The sequence below is a fragment of the Schistocerca nitens genome, chromosome 1, assembly GCF_023898315.1.
Source record: "Schistocerca nitens isolate TAMUIC-IGC-003100 chromosome 1, iqSchNite1.1, whole genome shotgun sequence".
Lineage (NCBI taxonomy): Eukaryota > Metazoa > Arthropoda > Insecta > Orthoptera > Acrididae > Schistocerca > Schistocerca nitens.
In genome coordinates, this window is record NC_064614.1 from 211,363,467 (window position 1) to 211,383,897 (window position 20,431).

A 20,431-nucleotide genomic window follows, 5' to 3' on the forward strand; every position below is an offset into this window, starting at 1 on the left:
TTTGGCTTTGCTTCTTTATATTTAATTTTCTTTGATCTCCTAATTTTTCTTTGCACTCCTAATTCGCATTCTGCATTATTATTACGTTTAGGTCCCAAATTTTCCCTTAGAATTCTTCTTTGAACTTTTTCCAGTTTTTCAAGGTACCCAAATCTCGTTATTTTAAGTGTTGCGCCTGCATACAGTATTTCAGGCCCTACCACTGTTCGATAGCGTCTCAGTTTTATGTTCTGAGACAAATATTCTTCGTTATACGTCTGATACGGAATACCCTTTCCATTTCATATCCTCTATTTTCTATAGCTGTTTTTTTTGTATGGCTCATTATACGTTCTCCTAGATATTTAAAATAATTTGTTTCAAACATTGTGTTGTTATGAATTTCAAAATTTTTGGGGTAGCACTGATACTTCCCATGAAATATGCATTTTCAAATGATTTGTTTAGTCCTACTTTGACTGCTTGTTTCTATAATTCTGTGAGTTGTTCGTTGACCTATCTAGTGAGTCAGTTATTAACGCCTGTCGTCTGTAAAAGACAGAAAATATATCGTGATTTTATTTCGTTGTATTTCTAGTAGAATATCCTTAGTATTGATGGATATCTTGCACTCTCTAGTTACCCTCTCTAATCCACCGTTGAAAACTAGAGGTAACAAACGATCTTCTTGTGTTACACCTGACTTTATTTCAAAAGTTTTTAACAGTTCTTTCGAATGTTTTACTTTCGATGATTTGTTCGATAAAGTTTCTTAAATTATTTCTGTTATTTTATAATTGAGTCTCAGTTCCTTTGTAACGCTGATTAGTGCATATCTATCGATTGTGTCATAGGCCTTTTCCAAATCTACAAAAGTTATCACCTATTTCAAGTTTAATATTTTCCTAATTTCTACTACGTTCCTCTCGTTCAGCTCTCTTCAGAAATGTCGGACAAGAGGCAGATTCCTCTTATATTGTTATGATGTCATTTCTTTTTCTTATTTCGTTGGTTTATTATGCCAAGGCCAATTCTGATAGCAAAGTCTTAATTGTCCAGACATCATAAATGATAATGTTTTCACTAGAGTGTTTCGACAATCCAGCAACTGTGATGTCGTCTCCTGATCATCTGTTATTTTTAAGTTATTTTGTGATTCCTCTGACTTCTTTCGTTGCTGATACTGAGTCTGAGTGCAGTTGCGTTTGGTTATCAAAATTAAATTCTTCTTTTGTTGGATCACAGTTACGTACTTCATATGTAGTTCTTTGAAGTAGTACACAAGTGCTCTTCAGTTCTCTGCGTTATTTTATGCAGTTTTCCAAGTATTTGGCTCTATAAACTGCACACTTTGTGGTGTGTACTTAAACTACTTTGTAACACGTTACAAAAGTCCCTTGTGTTGTTCTACATAAAATATAACTTAACTGACGTCAGTTGATTTTTTATGTATTGTATTCTGACTTTTTAAGACCTTTTGAGGCACGGCTTCTATAAACGTTCCAGTGTTCTTACTGTTTTTATTTGCAATCCAAATATTCCAGATTTCTTGTTGTAATTAACTCATCGCAATCATTATTCCATCATGTAAGTTTCCATTTCTTTTTAACACAAATAGTTCATTCCGCAGTCTGAGTAACGTCTTTTCGAAATTTTTCCCAAGAACTACATATCCTTCTTTCCAAAATCATTTTGAAATTTTCTTCCTTAAATTTGCTTGTGTCAGACTCTTCATGTTGTTATTGATTCTTTTCTCCAAGTACTGGCGGACTCCGTAATTAATGCTCGAATTGTAGTGGTCTGAATCCAAAACGCCACTCTTGGCTACTTTCACACTGAGTACCTCCATTGCAGACTGTGTACTTATTGCATCACGATAGAGGTATTTTTCACCACAAGTCTCCATATGTGGAGACTTGAGTCTCTCACTGTCGGCCTCTGTTGTTTTAGGAGTAAGGCAGTTCCTTGCTATTGCACTGTGATGACGTTTTTTGCCAGTTTATGCATTAAAGTCTCAAAGTAGTATTGCTATATTTGTCAATGGACTATTGTCTAAGGTGTTTTTCACATTTAGTTCAGAATGTTCAATTTGCTCTTTCTTTGTTCTGCTCTTTTCATTTATTGGCGCACATATATTTAAAACAGTGTCAACTTCGATGATTTAAATGTTAATTTCAAAAATCTTTCATTAATGGATTTAAATTCTATTACTGAATTTAATATGTTTTTGTTTACAACGAAACCTATTCCAAATAAAGATACATTATTCGCAGCTTTTTTTCCTGGCTTTGGCTTAAATGTGCTGAATTCTTCTGTATCAAAAGGATGATAGTTGGTAAAGCTTATTCCTTGCTGACTTGTTGTTATTATATTTTTTTGTTCAGGAAGTTTATTTAAGTTTTAAGTTCCTCGTTTTTAACAGTGAATGTACGTTCAAGTGGTTTTCAGTATTTGTGAATTAGGTTTTATTTCAGTCCTTGTGGATTTTGCACTTATCCATATTTCCTGTTAACAAATTACTCTTACTTTTAAACTCTTGTTTAGTCAATGCAGTTGATTATCGTTATTATCCTAAGGAACTGAGTCACTGTGCATGCTACATAAGTTGTGAAGAACGTTATTTTCTTAAGAGGCAACCTAATTCTTTTAGGATAGTAAAGAATTGCTTGAAAATAGCTATCGAGTCGAAAATGCAAGAGAGTCCAAAAGAAAATATGAAAGCAGTCAAAATAGCGAAAGTGTTATCAATTAGACAAAAAATGTCTACTTGGATTTTTCTCATAGTTCGAAGAATTTGGCGAATTTGAAGTTTTCTCGTGGTCATGGTCACTTAGTTGTTTCCAGACCAGCATTTCCCTTGTATAAAATTTGCCATTCTTCACTATCCGTGAGAGTTTGGAGCATCGTCACGGAAGTACCATGTAGATCCCAATATTTCACTTTCGTACGCAATTTACACGATGCGATCGAATTGCAACCGGTGAACTAGCTAATTACTAAAACAGATGTCGAAACAAAATTGAGTATCTCTCTTTATTGCGGATGAACGAAATATTTACGATTTTTCTACCATCCGAAATGGTGTCTGTATTCGGTGCAATTTCTATTTGGTAAGAGCATTACGTTTCGCAAGAGGGTCTCATGGCAATCGAGTTTTTGTATTTTTTTGTATTAATAGTATGTGAATTTCAGGACAAGTATCTATCATCAAAATTAGTTCTATGTAACTCCCAAAAATTCTCGAGGAAATCGACTTTGAAGCTTTTAGACCGTCTTTAATATGTTGAAGATTGGTTAATTTCCCATGTAATGTCATGTGGCTGTGTTGTAGAATGTTCTCCTACCCTGTTTGTGACACAGGTTCGCCGGCCGGGGTGGCCGAGCGGTTCTTGGCGCTACAGTCTGGAACCGCACGACCGCTACGGTCGCAGGTTCGAATCCTGCCTCATTCATGGATGTGTGTGCTGTCATTAGGTTAGTTAGGTTTAAGTAGTTCTACGTTCTAGGGGACTGATGACCTCAGAAGTTAAGTCCCATAGTGCTCAGAGCCATTTGAACCTTTTTTTTTTTACACAAGTTCGATTCCCAGCACAGATAATATTTTAAACAAAGGTGCGTTTTCCATGAAGCGTAAAAAACACAGGGGGGGGGGGGAATTCGTAATGTTTCTTTAATTTAAACTGTCTTTTATAAAAATCTGTAGTTACGAATGTACATTTGAAACAAAGACTTTTCCTTTACGATATGTAATTACAGATAAGAGGACGTGTATGTTTCATAAAATTAGCTATCAGGTACCTGTCAGCATATGCTTGATGTATTTCGTATTTAATGACATAAATTATAAATATGTTTTGCTGATGAAGATATTTCAGAATTGGTGTGAATTGTAAGCCAAGACACTTTTAATTATTTTCCAGTTCAACTCAATTCAATTTTTAAAACATTATGTACAAAACTGTAACAGTTAAGCTTTTTATTCTTGTAAATATGCACTTCTGTATTTGTTTATTCAATTATGTGTACATTGTCACTATGAGTTACCGATGGCTAAATTGAGTACACACTGAAAGGCAAAAATAAATAAATAAATAAATAAATATTAGAACTGAACGAAAAAAAGAACATTATGACCGAAACGAGACTCGAACCTATTACCAGTCTCAAGCGCCACTGATTTTTCGCCATGTGTATTCATTTTAAACTTCACAGAATTAATAGAACGAAAGGTAGCTTTGTTTAAAATTTTGCATCAGCTGGGAACCGAACTTAAAACCCCTACGCCGCAGGCATGAAACCACAGCTTTTGCTTATTAAAACAGTCGAAAATTTTTTAGACTTTCAGCGATTTTTGGGGGTTAATATTTGAGTTCTGAACTTCACGTACCATTAATATAAAAAATTACAAAAATCGAGTTACCGTATGGTGCCCTTGTCAGCTGAATGTGGGTGTCCAATAAAGCATACGTCTACAGCTAAGATTTCGGGACAGAAGCTAATCCGTCCATATTGTAGGCAGGTAGGTGGTACCTGTAGCGGCGTGCTCTCGGCGGACATGGCGGTGAAGCCGACGATGTCGCTGAAGTAGATGGTGACGCAGTCGAAGCTTTCCGCCTCCACCTTGTGGCCCCTGCGAAGCTGCTCCGCCACGGAGCGAGGCAGCATCTCGAACAGCAGCGCCTCTGGTGGCGAAAACAACGAAACCGTAAGAAGTAAGCTGAGACAGAAGTCTAATCAAAAGTATGGCACTGTAGCTGCAAATACAAGGTATGGTGATCCACAGTTTTTGTAGCCAACTGTCGTCTACACAGTGTAACAAAAGTGTAGCAAGAAACTTTGAGTTGTTCTAGAGGATTGTAATGAGGAGCACATTTATTTCAGGAACTCGTGCCCACAAATGTTATCTAACGATGTTAGACGGCGTAAAATTTTAGACGGAACAACGCTTACTCCAAGGTGACCCGTTTGGCAGAAAATTTGAATTTGACAGTGGGGTAGCGTCCGACACCATGTAGCGCCCTGAATGCTGTCAGGTCCATAAGGGCAGAGTGCGCACAAATTTTGGCTCGTATACGTGCAGACGGGGCTGCAGGGGCATAGGAAATGGTGCCTGAACGACACCGGTGAGATAGTGGAGGTGCAGGTTGACAACTGAAGCCTACACACAAACGTGTGCTTCAGATAACTTCTAAGCTACATACGATCCTGTTAACAGGTTATGGCAGTACGATCAATAATTGGACAAATACAAGGCGCCCCGTGAGAACTGGTCAGTATTCAAATATATGACAGGAGCAATCATCTGAAGCAAAAAATTTCATATGGATATGTGCCCTACTCCGAGTTGCTTCTGAGATAGAACACATTTAATGACCAGGGTGAATCAAAAATAACTTTACAAATTTGGAATGATACAGAAATTTTTTGAGATAACTTATAGAATCGGTAGAGGCGTCTTTTTGTAGCAAACAACCTCAAGCTTGATTCATGTAGTGCATCAGTACCCCATTCCGTCACTAGGAGCGCCAGCGTAGTGCAAATAAAAATGACGACTTTCACTGGTGCGGAGCATGCTCGCTGTGTGAATTTTGCAGCGAATATGCTAAACAACCTCCAAACAGGCCTACAATTTACTTTTGGCTCCGAAAGTTTGTAGAGACAGGTTGTACACTGCGACATGATAAATAACCAGTTCGCCCGCGTGTTGAACAGATTATGGAGAGCTATACTCGCAGTCAACAAAAGTCAGCGGGACCTGCGTCTCGCGAGACTGACTTTCCACAAAAGACTACTTTTCGAGTACTGTATAGACGCTTACACTTGAAACCATACAGTTTCGCAATGATACAGCACATTATTGATGCAGATAACGTTGCCCATGAGAAATTCTCTACATAAATGTTATATCGGATAGAGGACTACGAGACAGCCTTGAACACAAGAATCATTAGCAATGAGTCAGCATTTCATATCATTGACGTGGTAACACTCACAACTGCAGAATATGGGATAGCGAAAATCCACATACATACTGGAACCCATACGTGACAACCACGAACTTAATTTCTCTTGTCCCCTTAGCGAAGTGGAAGTGTATGGTCCTCTCTTCTCCATCGAGAAAACTGTAGCTGTTATGTGTATCTGCATACAGTTGAGAAGTTTTTAATTCCACCGATCGATGAAGATGACCGGGATGGGATTGTTTACTACCAACAAGACGGTGCACCACCTCACTGTCTAACCGAAGTTTCAGTTTTCCTCGATAATGGTTTCACAGCTCGGTAGATTGACGGTAAGCGACAAACCGCATGGCCCTCTCGCCCTCCAGACTTGATATCACTGGATTTCTTTCTCTGAGGTTTCATGAAAGACCATGTGTATGTTCCTCCCTTTCGAAACAATTCAGCAAACCTGAATCTACGTTGCCATTGTGCAAGTTGCGACCGATCTGCTACAACAAGAGTGAGGAGAATTTGATTACAGGTGGGATATTTGCCGCATAACGAACAGTAGTCACATAGAAACAAAATGACACATGAACTCTTATGTGAATCTTGATATTTTTTCTTCAAAATAACACATCTACCGTTTCTGTAAGTTATCTCAATAAATTTCTATATCATTAAAACTTGTAAAGTCCTTTTTTTCTCATTCTGCACATTGTTATTTATTTTCTGAATTATTCAGTACAGTCAATTTTTACAACTGTACATGCGTTTTACAAAGTATTTATTAGAAAACGCGTGTTTTTAAGACAGTCGCGCACCTGTACGTGAGACATTAATACGTGCAGAAAGTCGACATACTCTGGTAGCAGGACTATGGTGCGCTGTTTCAACAGTGTGTTCCTGTTTCAGCACGCGTTGCTAATCTATAGTTCAGAAGAAAATTGTGAACTTGGAATAGTACCTGTTTCACTCAGTATGCTGAAATCTTTGGTAAACACTCTGCAAATCAGGAATTCGACGTCTCCGAAAGAACAGACGGTACAGACTTCCATTGCGGAAGTCGTTAACATACACCATATCATCATATTCGTCAATTAGTGTAGATGTGCGGTAATTAGCCAGTGGATGTACAAACACAATCAAACGACTCTTCTCTGCGACACTCTCTCAATTCCTCCCATCCCTCCCACGACTTCAGTCACGACACACCATGGACAGCTATGCATTGAAGCAAAACTACATCGACCGCGAACTAACAGAAAACAAACAAGGGGCAGAACATGAAGATGATGTTGCTTTCTATGACATTAGCAACGTACAACAAAGAATATGTGTCACGTGGAAACTACGAATTAGTTCCAAAAAAGTATGTTTGGCGATATTACCCAGAAATAAAATTTTCTTATCGCGGTTCCATATCTGTCCGAAGCAGTGAAGCCTCGGGAAGTACTTGTAACAATGTTTTTCCCCTGTTCCCTCTTTACTCTTTTTTTTTGAGCTATTTGGATAATAGTGGTTGCTGCAACCCTGTTAAGCATTGCTTTTAATGATGTTTTGGCTTCCTTGTTCGCAACCTTGACAAAAATTTGATGCTATTTCATTTTATCACAAGTACCTGATTACGAGCGATTTTATATTCACTTACATTGCGCGGAGACTGAGGTGACATACTATGTCGCAAGGAGATAGTAACAAGAACGGTCAGGTGTGTACGTAGACAGGCGAAAGTCAGCTGATCTACATCTACATGATTGCACTGCAATTCACCATTAAGTTTTCACACTCTGAGGAAAAAGCTGGTTACTGAAGTTTCATGAGAAGTTCCTGCCGCAGCGATAAACGCCGTCGTTTCAATGGGTGCCACGCCAATTCGTGTATCTTACCGCGATACTCTCTGTTACGCGATGATACAAAACGAGCTGCTCTTCTTTGAAATTCGTCGATGTCCTCCGTCAGTCCTATCTGATGCGGGTCCGACGTCGCTCAGCGGCACTCCAGAGCAGGGTGGGCAAACGAAGGGTAAGCAGTCTCGTTAGTAAACCTGCTACATTTTGTAATTGTTCTGCCAATATATTGCACTATTTCGTTTGCTTTCCCCACAATATTATCTATGTGATTGTTCCAGTTCAAGTTATTGGTAATTGTAATCCCTAAGTACTTAGTTGAGTTTGTAGTCTTTAGATTCGTGTGATTTATCGATTCGCTGAAATTTAGCAGATTCTTTTTAGTGCCCATATTTATTACTTCACACTTTTCATAATTTAGAGTTCATTACCACTTTTTGCAGCATGCAGATATCTTGTCTAAATCATTTTGCGATTTGGTTTGATCATCTGACAACATTAAATGACGGTAAAAGACAGCATCATCTGCAAACAGTCAAAGATTGTCTCCTAAGTCGTTTACGTAGATCAAGAACAACAGAGGCCCTGTTACACTTCCTTGGGGAGCGGCAGATATTACTTCTGGTTTACTCGATAGCTTTCCGTCAATTATTACGAACTGCGAACTTTCTGACAGGAAACCACGAATCCAGTCACGTAACTGAGACTCCATAGGCATGCAGTTCAATTTGAAGTCGCTTGTGAGGAACGATGTCAAAAGTCTTCTGGAAATGTAAAAACATGGAGTGAATGTGACGCCCCTGTCGATAGCACTCGTTACTTCGTGACGATAAATAGCTAGTTATGTTTCACAAAAATGATATTGGCTATTTGTTAATAAATAGTTTCCTTCGACGTGATTCATAATGTTCGAGCACAGTCTATGTTCCAAAGTCCTACGTCAAATCAACGTCGGTGATATGGGGCTGTAATTCGCGGATTTCTTCTATTTACATTCTTGGGTATTGGCGTGACTTGTGAAACTTTCCAGTTTCTGTGTACCGATCCTTCTACGAGAGAGAGGTTGTACATGATTGCTCAGTAAGCAGCTATTGAATCAGTAAACTCTGAAAGGAACCTGAATAGTAGACAATCTGGACCGGAAGTCTTGCCCTTCTTAAGTGTATTAAACTGCTTCGCTACACTTCTACTTCTAAGTTACTCATGTTGCCAGTTGTTCAAATTCTGGAATATTTACTTCGCCTTCTTTTGAGAAGGAATTTCGGAAAACCGTTTTTAGTAACTGTGCTTTAGTGGCGCTGTCATCAATAACATAACCATTGTTATCGTACAGTCAATGTATTGACCACGTCTTCGCAATGGTTTACTTTACACACGATCAGAGTCTCTTTGGGTTTTCTGCCAGATTTCGAGACAGAGTCTCGTTGTGGAAACTATTAAAAGCATCTCACAATGAAGTTGGCGCTAAATTTCGAATTCGCGTAAAACTTCGCCGATCTTGGGGATTTTGGGTTCTTTTAAATTTGGCCTACTTTTTTCGTTGCTTTCGCAATTGCACTGTCCGCTCCGTCCGAGACTAATTACATGCGGAGAAAGAAAACACGGCGACTGGGAAAACGTATGTGATACTCCGTGGGGATTAGAAACGGAGCGAGTACGCATGTAATGTGTCGGGTTGCGTACTTCACAAATCAAGGCACCACCGTTACATCAGGGCTACCTGGCTTCCTTCGATCCCACTGTAGTTGCGCGAGTATGACGAGCCTGACAACTGTGGCGCTGCAATCGCTTGATACTCGTAGACTCATTGTCTCCTACTGTAGCATGCAGGACTGTACGGCTAATCGTGACTTAATGTTAGTACGCAAGATGAGTCACGATACTGCTGCTGTGATATGGCGTTAGTAAGGCGAAATAACCGATTGTCGGGATCAGATGGCCTTCAACGAAGCTGTGTTTTGTGACATTGTGAAGGGTGTAAGACGAAAATTAATTGATGCAACGTACACAATTGCAAATGTGTCTGATTTGAAGAGGAGTTACGTCCGTTCCACGCTGTTCTCCACCTTTCATACGAAAAACGTACGAATTTCGTCCAACGCAACCTAAATTGTTGCAATCGTGTTTATTGCACATCCACAACGAGAAAACGTAAGAGTTGCTTGAAACAAACACTGGCCACAGAGCATCGTCACTGGTATATCGTTCCGACATAAAAGCACGATTTTTCTGTATTCATTTGATCTTTGCTGCTTGTGTTTAGGGGGTAAGAGCGAGTTGTATAACTTATGATTAATTTCTGTGATATATTTTAATTATTAATGATCATTTACAGATTGCACTTCATCCTCATGTCACGCTTTATGGTATTGTCGTTACAGACACGGTAACACCTCGAACGTGAGTACATATCAGTGTTCAAAATGGTTCAAATGGTTCTGAGCACTACGGGAGTTAACATCTGAGGTCATCAGTCCCCTGGAACTGAGAACTACCTAAACCTAACTAACCTAAGGACATCAACACATCCATGCCAGAGGCAGGATTCGAACCTGCGACCGTAGCGGTCGCGCGGCTCCAGACTGAAACGCCTAGAACCGTTCGGCTGTATCAGTGTAATTGTTAAATAGTCTCTGAATACATATTATGTACTAAAGTTAATTTACAGCAGTCTTCGAAAACGTTTTATATACAGGGTGAGTCACCTAACATTACCGCTGGATATATTTCGTAAACCACATCAAATACTGACGAATCGATTCCACAGACCGAACGTGAGGAGAGGGCCAAGTGTAATTGGTTAATACAAACCATACAAAAATGCACGGAAGTATGTTTTTTTACACAAACCTACGTTTTTTTAAAAATGGAACCCCGTTAGTTTTGTTAGCACATCTGAACATATAAACAAATACGTAATCAGTGCCGTTGGTTGCATTGTAAAATGTTAATTACATCCGGAGATATTGTAACCTAAAGTTTACGCTTGAGTACCACTCCTCCGCTGTTCGATCGTGTGTATCGGAGAGCACCGAATTACGTAGGGATCCAAAGGGAACGGTGAGGGACCTTAGGTACAGAAGAGACTGGAACAGCACATTACGTCCACATGCTAACACCTTTTTATTGGTCTTTTTCACTGACGCACATGTACATTACCATGAGGGGTGAGGTACACGTAGACACGTGGTTTCCGTTTTCAATTACGGAGTGGAATAGAGTGTGTCCCGACATGTCAGGCCAATAGATGTTCAATGTGGTGGCCATCATTTGCTGCACACAATTGCAATCTCTGGCGTAAGGAATGTACACGTCGCAGTACATCTGGTGTAATGTCGCCGCAGGCTGCCACAATACGTTGTTTCATATCCTCTGGGGTTGTAGGCACATCACGGTACACATTCTCCTTTAACGTACCCCACAGAAAGAAGTCCAGAGGTGTAAGATCAGGAGAACGGGCTGGCCAATTTATGCGTCCTCCACGTCCTATGAAATGCCCGTCGAACATCCTGTCAAGGGTCAGCCTAGTGTTAATTGCGGAATGTGCAGGTGCATCATCATGCTGATACCACATACGTCGACGCGTTTCCAGTGGGACATTTTCGAGCAACGTTGGCAGATCATTCTGTAGAAACGATCGAACAGCGGAGGAGTGGTACTCAAGCGTCAACTTTAGGTTACAATATCTCCGGACGTAATTAACATTTTACAATGCAACAAACGGCACTGATTACGTATTTGTTTATATGTTCAGATGTGCTAACAAAACTAACGTGGTCCCATTTAAAAAAAAAAGTAGGTTTGTGTTAAAAACGTAGTTCCGTTCATTTTTGTATGGTTTGTATTAAACAATTGCACTAGCCCCTCTCCTCAGATTCGGTCTGTGGAATCGGTTCGTCAGTATTTGGTGTGGTTTACGAAATATATCCAGCGGTAACGTTAGGTGACTCACCCTGTATATATAAATGTATATGTAAACAGAACGACACCCACAGGTAATCGATCAGTCGATACATTGGTATACAACTTGTTTCTATCATTTAAGATGGTCGCACATTTTGTGGCGTTCCAACTTGCGCCTGAGAATGGCTATAAAGACGAAATCATGATTGTGTGAAATAAATTAATAGTGATTTACAGTTTGATAGTGGCAATATCTTTCGGAACGGTTGCGTACGTAGCGGGAATGCCGTGCGGCAGCGGTTGTACATGCGAACTCGTGCACTCGCTGTCTTTTCTGGGCGAGTCGAGTCCCCTTGTCCCGACAACAGGTGACAAGTGTGATGCGACGAGCACACGGAGGTGACGAGTTGGAAAATGACGTCACAGGACCCGCTTGCGGGGCCAATGAGATATACAGGTCCTGCAACGAACTTGAGATTTCACACTAGCAGGCTTGTCTGCCACATTTCGCGAACGATCGGCTCCGAGATGGGCTCACGGTAAATCAATACGTAATTGAAAACGTACCCACTAAATGTCTTCGCAATCGAGAGCTTACATGCATTTAAACGGACAGTCAATAATTACTAAATTCGTCGGAAATAGTTACTCGCTCCCCGCAGGACACAGCTCTTGGGAATCGTGAGACCTCCAACGTCACGTGCTATGACATATGCACCACGGCCTGTTTTTCTCGTGGGCTTCGACTCGCCCTCGAGTAAGGTAGCATACCCGCCCGGTTAGCCGAGCGGTCTTGAGCTCGGCTTGGGGCGGAGTGGGAAGGAGCGCCTGGTCCCCGGCACGAATCCGCCCGGCGGACTTGTGTCGAGTTCCGGTGAGCCGGCCAGTCTGCGGATGGTTTTTAGGCGGTTTTCCATCTGCCTAGGCGAATGCGGGATGGTTCCCCTTATTCCGCCTCAGCTACATAATGTCTGCGAGTGCTGTGAAAACAAGTTCTCCAAGTACGCGTACACCACGCATACTTACGGGTTACACTCGTCTATCGTGAGGGGGTGGTGGTGGGGGTGGGGGGTCCACCAGGAGCCGAAGCGCACAATAACCCCGAAAGAGTGGTTCGGTGTGGGGCGGCGGAGGGATGATGTGGACTGCGGTAGACGTCGTGGGGTTGTGGACCACTGCGGCTGCGGCGGGGACGGAGCCTCTCCGTCGTTTCTAGGCCTCCGGTTAACATACAATACAATACAGAAGGTAGAATACGGAGCTTATTTCTGATCCCGTTGAACGTTGTGGCAAACAAAGAGTGGTGATCTGCCGCACAGTAGAAACCGTAGAATGTGCAGAGAAGGAATTGCAGGATTACATGTTCTGCCGACTTCGCCTAGTCGGACACGATTTACATGCGGGGAAAGAAAACTTGGCGAGTGACACAAGATGTTCCGTATTCTGTGTCACTAAAGACTTGCTCCGCAGATAATAAAGAACTGGAGGAATACGGAAACTGCTGAGGTGACACAAAGATGCGGTAAAATTGACAAGTGACTAACGAAAACTGTTACTCCAAGTCCACTGAGGAATAATAGTAAAATTTACGACTCAGCCTGAGTCACGCACGAACTGCGTGGGGGGCCCGGAAAACAATGGGTAACGAAACGCTTCAGGAAGTAATGTTTCCATGATTAGAGTTCCATATACACATAGGGTGTCCAGTTCCAAAGGCTGTAGAAAGAGTGAGGTCATCCACATGAGTGCTAAAAGAAACTCTTTAAACTTCGGTTACACGATAAATCATTCTAATCTAAAAGCCGTAAATTCAACTAAATAAGTAGGTATTACAATTACGAACAACTTAAGCTGGAAAGAATACATAGAAAATGGTGGGGAAGGCTAACCAAAGACTGCGTTTTATTGGCAGGACACTTAGAACATGTAACAGACCTACTAAGGAGACTGCCTACACTACTCTTGTCCGTCCTCTTTTAGAATACTGCTGCGCGGTGTGGGATCCTTACCAGATAGGACTGACGGAGTACGTCGAAAAAGTTCAAAGATAGGCAGCACTTTTTGTATTATCGCGAAATATGGGAGAGAGTGTCACAGGAATGATACATGATTTGGGCTGGAAATCATTCAAAGAAAGGCGTTTTTCGTTGCCACGGAGTCTTCTCACTAAATTCCAGTCACCAACTTTCACCTCCGAATGCGAAAATATTTTGTAGGCGCCGACCTACATAGGGAGAAGCGATCACCACGATAAAATAAGGGAAATCAGAGCTCGTACGGAAAGATATCCGAGCGCTATACGAGATTGGAATAATAGAGAATTGTGAAGACGGTTCGATGAACCCTCTGCCAGGCACTTAAATGTGATTTGCAGAGTATCCATGTAGATGTAGATGTAGATTGCTTAGAAAATAATTCAGTTTTCAACAGAATATTATTGACACAAGGAGGGAACGTCATGGGACACAAAAAACCTTACGAAAATCTGAGTAGTAGCTTCAGAATATGCACACCATCAGACGTGCGACACATTGCTGTCCTCAGTTTGCGTCCGAGACGCACAACATGACAGTCTCTGTGAAGGACAGTGACTGTGCGCCAGGAGTCCTGCAGAAGAACTGGGTCACTCAAGTGTATGAAAATAGATTCTTGGTTTGATGTCTGCTAAGGGTTTGGAGGAAATTAATTCGAAATTCGAAAAGACAGGTTCTTTTGAAGACTAATGTGGCAAAGGGAGGAAACCAGCTGATCCGACATCTTGACATCTGTCAAAGGTGCGGCCACAGCTGTGCGGGAAGGGTGGGTCGGTGGTGTGCAAATATGCACTGCACGGGGAATTGCCAGAACTTTTGACATGCCTGCGAGAACGGTGCATAAAATCCTACGAAACGTAGTGCATTGTTATTAAAACAAAATCACCCATGTTCAAGAGTTTCTTCCTGCTGACCTTGTAAGCTTATCAGTCCGTCGCTGACATAGAATACTGCAAACCTTCTTTCCTTCCCGTTTGGGCAAGCTGTGCTGTGACTAGAGTACATGTAACGCTTACTGGGACAGGGTAAATGCTAGCTACAATGAAGTTGATAATTCGATCGTGATATTGGCATTTTAATTTGATATTCCCCGTAAGTGACAAAATTAAAAAAAAAAGAATGTGCATCTCTTTGTCCACCCACACACTCCTGAGAATGGCACATTAACAATTTGCAATTACGCGCCCCTATTACCGACAGCTGCGTTGATAAATACTCAGCACCTCGCAAGGATAACTTCTAGATCGAGAATATTAGGTAAGTTGTTGCAAGTGGTTGGGCGTTGGTGAAAATCTCGCTTCTGAGCACACAAAGAGCTCTAACCGCAGAAATCTGCACGGAACACGCGATGGTGCAATGCTGCGATACAGACCGTATATCTCCCTTCGAAGACGATGGCCAAGACGCCGTCTCCAAGTCCGTACCACTCGATGGCTGGAGGCGAAGTCCCTCCACAATTCTCTCGTCTCCCAAGCGTACGAAAACGCGGCGGAAGAATACTCAGTTTCGGCCAATGTCGAACGCTCTATCATCGCCGAAATCCCTCCACTGATATCCACTCATTGATCGAGTAGGTTATAATGCCCCTAGGCAAACGAAATTCCCTGCCGGGCTACCCCCCAAAAGCGCCGTATTGTCCCGAGTTTCCGGTGACCGCTACCTGCCGCCCACGGCGGCCCGGCGAGCTACGGCCATCTGCAGACTTTACATTCCCCAATTCTCAGCTTCCGACGCTTTTCACCAACGCTTTATGTTAGTGGCTCAATCCTGCAGACATGCATGGAGTACTGCTCGAAAGTGCCTCATATTTATCATAATTCAATAGGGTCATGATCTGCTGCCCTTGCCAGTCCCTTTATTATTAATACTAATGTTGGTAAGCTAACGTGTAAGTGCCCATGTCCTGGCACCTTACAACCTGCCAGCAAGACAAACGTTCGCTCTGGAATTTCTCGGTCGCATGCAAGTAGAGACTGAATGGTATACAACATTCTTTGTACAGACGAAGCCCATTTCCATCTCCAAGGACATGTAAATACGTAGAATTGAAGAATATGGGCCACGAAAAATTTTCTTTATTTTTTTCTTCTTCTATGGCCTTTCCCCCTGCGTCAACAACATGCAGTTCAAATTTGACGTCTTTCTGAGCAATGGTCCTCTTTCTACAGCGTTTTGAAACTGGAACTTTAATTATGGACGCCCTCCAGGACACATTCCTCACACGTAGACGAAGAAATTATGTTATGTGAACGAGGGTTCGGAAACACCTGGTTTCCACGTTACATCTCAATTTCTTCAACGCATTTATCATCGACAACACACAAGAAGATAGCGTTACAACCATGGTGAACATGCACTCTTGGTGGCGTCTGGTTGAGTTGTACACCGCCAGTGTTTTGTCTTACATGTCCCTGTTGCCATGCGACGTACATCATTGCTTGCTTACGGGTAACATCAACTGTTCCAGCAATCACCACGACCCTTACAAGCATACTGGTTACTACGTAGAGTTAATCACAGACTTCGCTCGTGCAGTGGCGGCGTACACAAATTCAGAGACGGCAGATGCCCATTTGATGTATGGTTTAGCCGACGGCAGTCGCGCTCGCGCTCAGCATTCGTACTACGAGAGATTTTTGGAACATATACTATATTCAAACATTATGAATCACCTCGAATGGAACGATCTATTGATACGTAATCAGTATGGTTTCAGAAAACTTCGTTCTTGTGCAACGCAGCTAGCTCTTTATTCGCACGAAGTAATGGCCGATATCGACTGGGGATCTCAAGTTGATTCCGTATTTCTAGATTTCCGGAAAGTTTTTGACACCGTTCCTCACAAGCGACTTCTAATCAAGCTGCGAGTCTATGGGGTATCGTCTCAGTTGTGCGACTGGATTCGTGATTTCCTGTCAGGAAGGTCGCAGTTCGTAGTAATAGACGGCAAATCATCGAGTAAAACTGAAGTGATATCAGGTGTTCCCCAGCGAAGCGTCCTGGGACCTCTGCTGTTCCTGATCTATATAAATGACCTGGGTGACAATCTGAGCAGTTCTCTTAGGTTGTTCGCAGATGATGCTGTAATTTACTGTCTAGTAAGGTCATCCGAAGACCAGTATCAGTTGCAAAGCGATTTAGAAAAGATTGCTGTATGGTGTGGCAGGTGGCAATTGACGCTAAATAACGAAAAGTGTGAGGTGATCCACATGAGTTCGAAAAGAAATCCGTTGGAATTCAATTACTCGATAAATAGTACAATTCTCAAGGCTGTCAATTCAACTAAGTACCTAGGTGTTAAAATTACGAACAACTTCAGTTGGAAAGACCACATAGATAATATTGTGGGGAAGGCGAGCCAAAGGTTGCGTTTCATTGGCAGGACACTTAGAAGATGCAACAAGTCCACTAAAGAGACAGCTTACACTACACTCGTTCGTCCTCTGTTAGAACATTGCTGCGCGGTGTGGGATCCTTACCAGGTGGGATTGACGGAGGACATCGAAAGGGTGCAAAAAAGGGCAGCTCGTTTTGTGTTATCACTTAGTAGGGGAGAGAGTGTGGCAGATATGATACGCGAATTGGGATGGAAGTCATTACAGCAAAGACGTTTTTCGTCGCGGCGAGATCTATTTACGAAATTTCAGTCACCAACTTTCTCTTCCGAATGCGAAAATATTTTGTTGAGGCCAACCTACATAGGTAGGAATGATCATCAAAATAAAATAAGAGAAATCAGAGCTCGAACAGAAAGGTTTAAGTGTTCGTTTTTCCCGCGCGCTGTTCGGGAGTGGAATGGTAGAGAGATAGTATGATTGTGGTTCGACGAACCCTCTGCCAAGCACTTAAATGTGAATTGCAGAGTAGTCATGTAGATGTAGATTCAACGATGAAGGTGCCCCACAGAAAACATTTGAAGACATTGATGACGTTTCTTCGGCTGATTCTCTCACATGGAAAAATCTAATTCCATGTTTATCCAGCGTAGAAAATTGTTTGACTTTTTGTCACAAATATGGAGTACTACCGGACGAGGAAAAGAAGGGACTGTTTAGACCGTGGTGGTGCGAAGTGCGTAAAACTTCGTAAGAAGAGTTTCGATATTAAAACACCGTTACAATTTCATTGCGGACAGTGCGGAAAACGAACCAGTATCAGGAATAATACGTGGTTCGACTCTTCCAAATTATCCATCCAGACCACCGCAATGGACTTCCACATGACGACAACACCGACGACGAGGAAGGTAAGTCGTCTCCTTTGCAATTACAAGTATTTCTGTAGCGCTCTTCCTGTCTCGTTGCTGTAGTGACCACCGTAAACATACTCATAACGCCCACCACCAGAATCGCATGAACGATTTACGAACGCATGTTCGATATGTATCGTTTGGACCCAGCGACTTCGATAGGCAATCATTCTTGGAAATAACCCAAATTTTTGTGCAACGGTGTTGTTCACAGATTAGGTGTCGTATCACCGAGCCCAGAATGTGAATTTGCACAGTCGTCATGTGTAGGTAGACGTCAATCCTCACGCATTTGTTGAAGCAAGCCATCAACAAAGATTTCATGTCAGTGTTTGGGCCGGTATTACTGGTAATTGGTAGAGCCTCACTTTCTTCCACCCAGGCTCAACGGACAAAGTTATCATAATTTCGTAGAGAATGTTCGACCAGATCTATTAGCAGACGTGCCTTTAGCCGTGTGATAAAACATGTACTTCATGCAGGATGGAGCACCTCCTCATTTTAGTTTTAATGTTAGTTGGCTTCTAAATAACAGATTGGGTGACACATGGATAGGTAGAGATGGACCAGTTGCCTGACCTCCACGCTCTCCAGCCCTAAACGCCTTGGGCTTTTATTTGTGGGGGCATTTGAAAGCCCTTGATTATGGAACAACAGTACAAGATTTTCAAAGTCTGCGTGCCCGTATTATGGAAGTCTGCGAAACCATACGCGATACTCTGAGGATGTATCATCGCATCCGAGACTCACCACGAAGGCGGTTTGATGCATGTATCAATTCCCACGGAGGGCATATTGAACATCTCCTGTGAGAAAGAGTTGCATGTCGTATGCTCGTGCGTTCTATTGATGTGTGTTTCCCATGATTAATGGGTTGGAGAAATGGTTCAAATGGCTCTGAGCACTATGGGACTCAACTGCTGTGGTCATAAGTCCCCTAGAACTTAGAACTACTTAAACCTAACTAACCTAAGGACAGCACACAACACCCAGCCATCACGAGGCAGAGAAAATCCCTGACCCCGCCGGGAATCGAACCCGGGAACCCGGGCGTGGGAAGCGAGAACGCTACCGCACGACCACGAGATGCGGGCAATGGGTTGGAGAAAATGAGTTATAACATGGAAACAAAGTATTTCCAGACACATGTTCATATAATATAATTTAATTTTTTCATCTACATGTGAGTAATGCGTCCTGTAATTTGTGCTGTACACTGTTTTTCCAAAAATCGCAGCACCCAAAATCATAAAATAATTCATGCAGAGTTATGAAATTTAGGTGTCTAGCTAACATATTCAAGTGATTAACATTCCAAGACTACATTTCAATGTAAATGCGAGATACGCCATTGCAAATGTGAAATGCTGGTACATTAATAAAGGGTGTAACCGCCAGCATGTTGAATGCAATCATGCAAATGTACATGAATTGTATTGTACAGGTGCCGAATGTCAATTTGTGGGATGGAGTTCCACGTCTGTTGCACTTGGTCAGTCAATGTGGTGACTGTTACTGCTGGTTGCGAATGACTGGAGTTATAGTTCGATGACGTCTCGTATGTGTTCTATTGGAGACAGATCCGGTGATTGGGCAGGTCAAGGCAACCTGTCGACACTCAGTAGACTATGTTGAATTACAACAGTGGTGAGTGGGCCGGCGTTTTCTTGTTGGAAAACACCGCGCCGAATCACCAGAATGACCTACACATTTGTAGTCAGAGTGCGTTGGGTAACCAGGAGAACGCTCGTGTTGTCATACCGAATCGCACCCCTAACTACATCTCCAGATGTAGGTCCAGTGTGTCTAGTACAGAGACAGGTTGGCTGCAGACCCTCGGCCGGCCTCCTAACCAACATGTGCATCACTGGTGTGGTGGCAGAACTAGTGTTCGTCAGAGACTGTAACAGGCCACCACCATGCCCTCCAACGTGCCTCGCTTGCCACAAATGAAGTCGCAAGTGGCGGTGGTTTGGGGTGAGTGGAATGAACGCGTCTGGTCCGGGGCTATCCTTGAAGTAACCGATTTGCAACAGTTCTTTGCGTAGTTGTGGTGCCAGCTGCTGCTCGAATTTCTCCTGCAGATGCCTTTATGATGCGCCAGAGCCATACGCCGAACACGATTGCCTTTGCCGCTCTGTAGTGCTACGTGGCCGTTCGCAGCCCTGTATTCTTGCGACCGTACATTCTCATGGCCAAAGCTGCCAGCAGTCACGAACATTCCTGCAAAGTCTCTATGCGGTACTGCAGAAGGAAAATCCAGTTCCCTGTAGCCATAGTATACGACCTCATTCAAACTCAGCGTTTATAATGGGGTCTTTGTCGCTTTAAGGTGTTCTTGACTAACACCAGCTCACCACGTCCGGTCTCAAAGGTAACTAACCCTCACGACAACTGTATTTAAAGCAAGTATACATAGTAGTTTGGGCTGTGACAGTGATGTGATACAAATGAATAGTACTATTATTATTCGCA

At 42.3% G+C, this 20,431-nt stretch overlaps 1 protein-coding gene across 1 annotated transcript in view; it reads right to left on the bottom strand.

Moving 5' to 3' along the window:
* The window catches only part of LOC126235131 (guanylate cyclase 32E), a 954,039-nt gene that overhangs the window by 102,281 nt on the left and 831,327 nt on the right, over window positions 1–20,431 (bottom strand). The window contains exon 19 of the mRNA XM_049943867.1: window positions 4,510–4,661. Within this exon, the coding sequence (XP_049799824.1) occupies window positions 4,510–4,661 (152 nt within the window). The remainder of the gene's footprint in view (window positions 1–4,509; window positions 4,662–20,431) is intronic.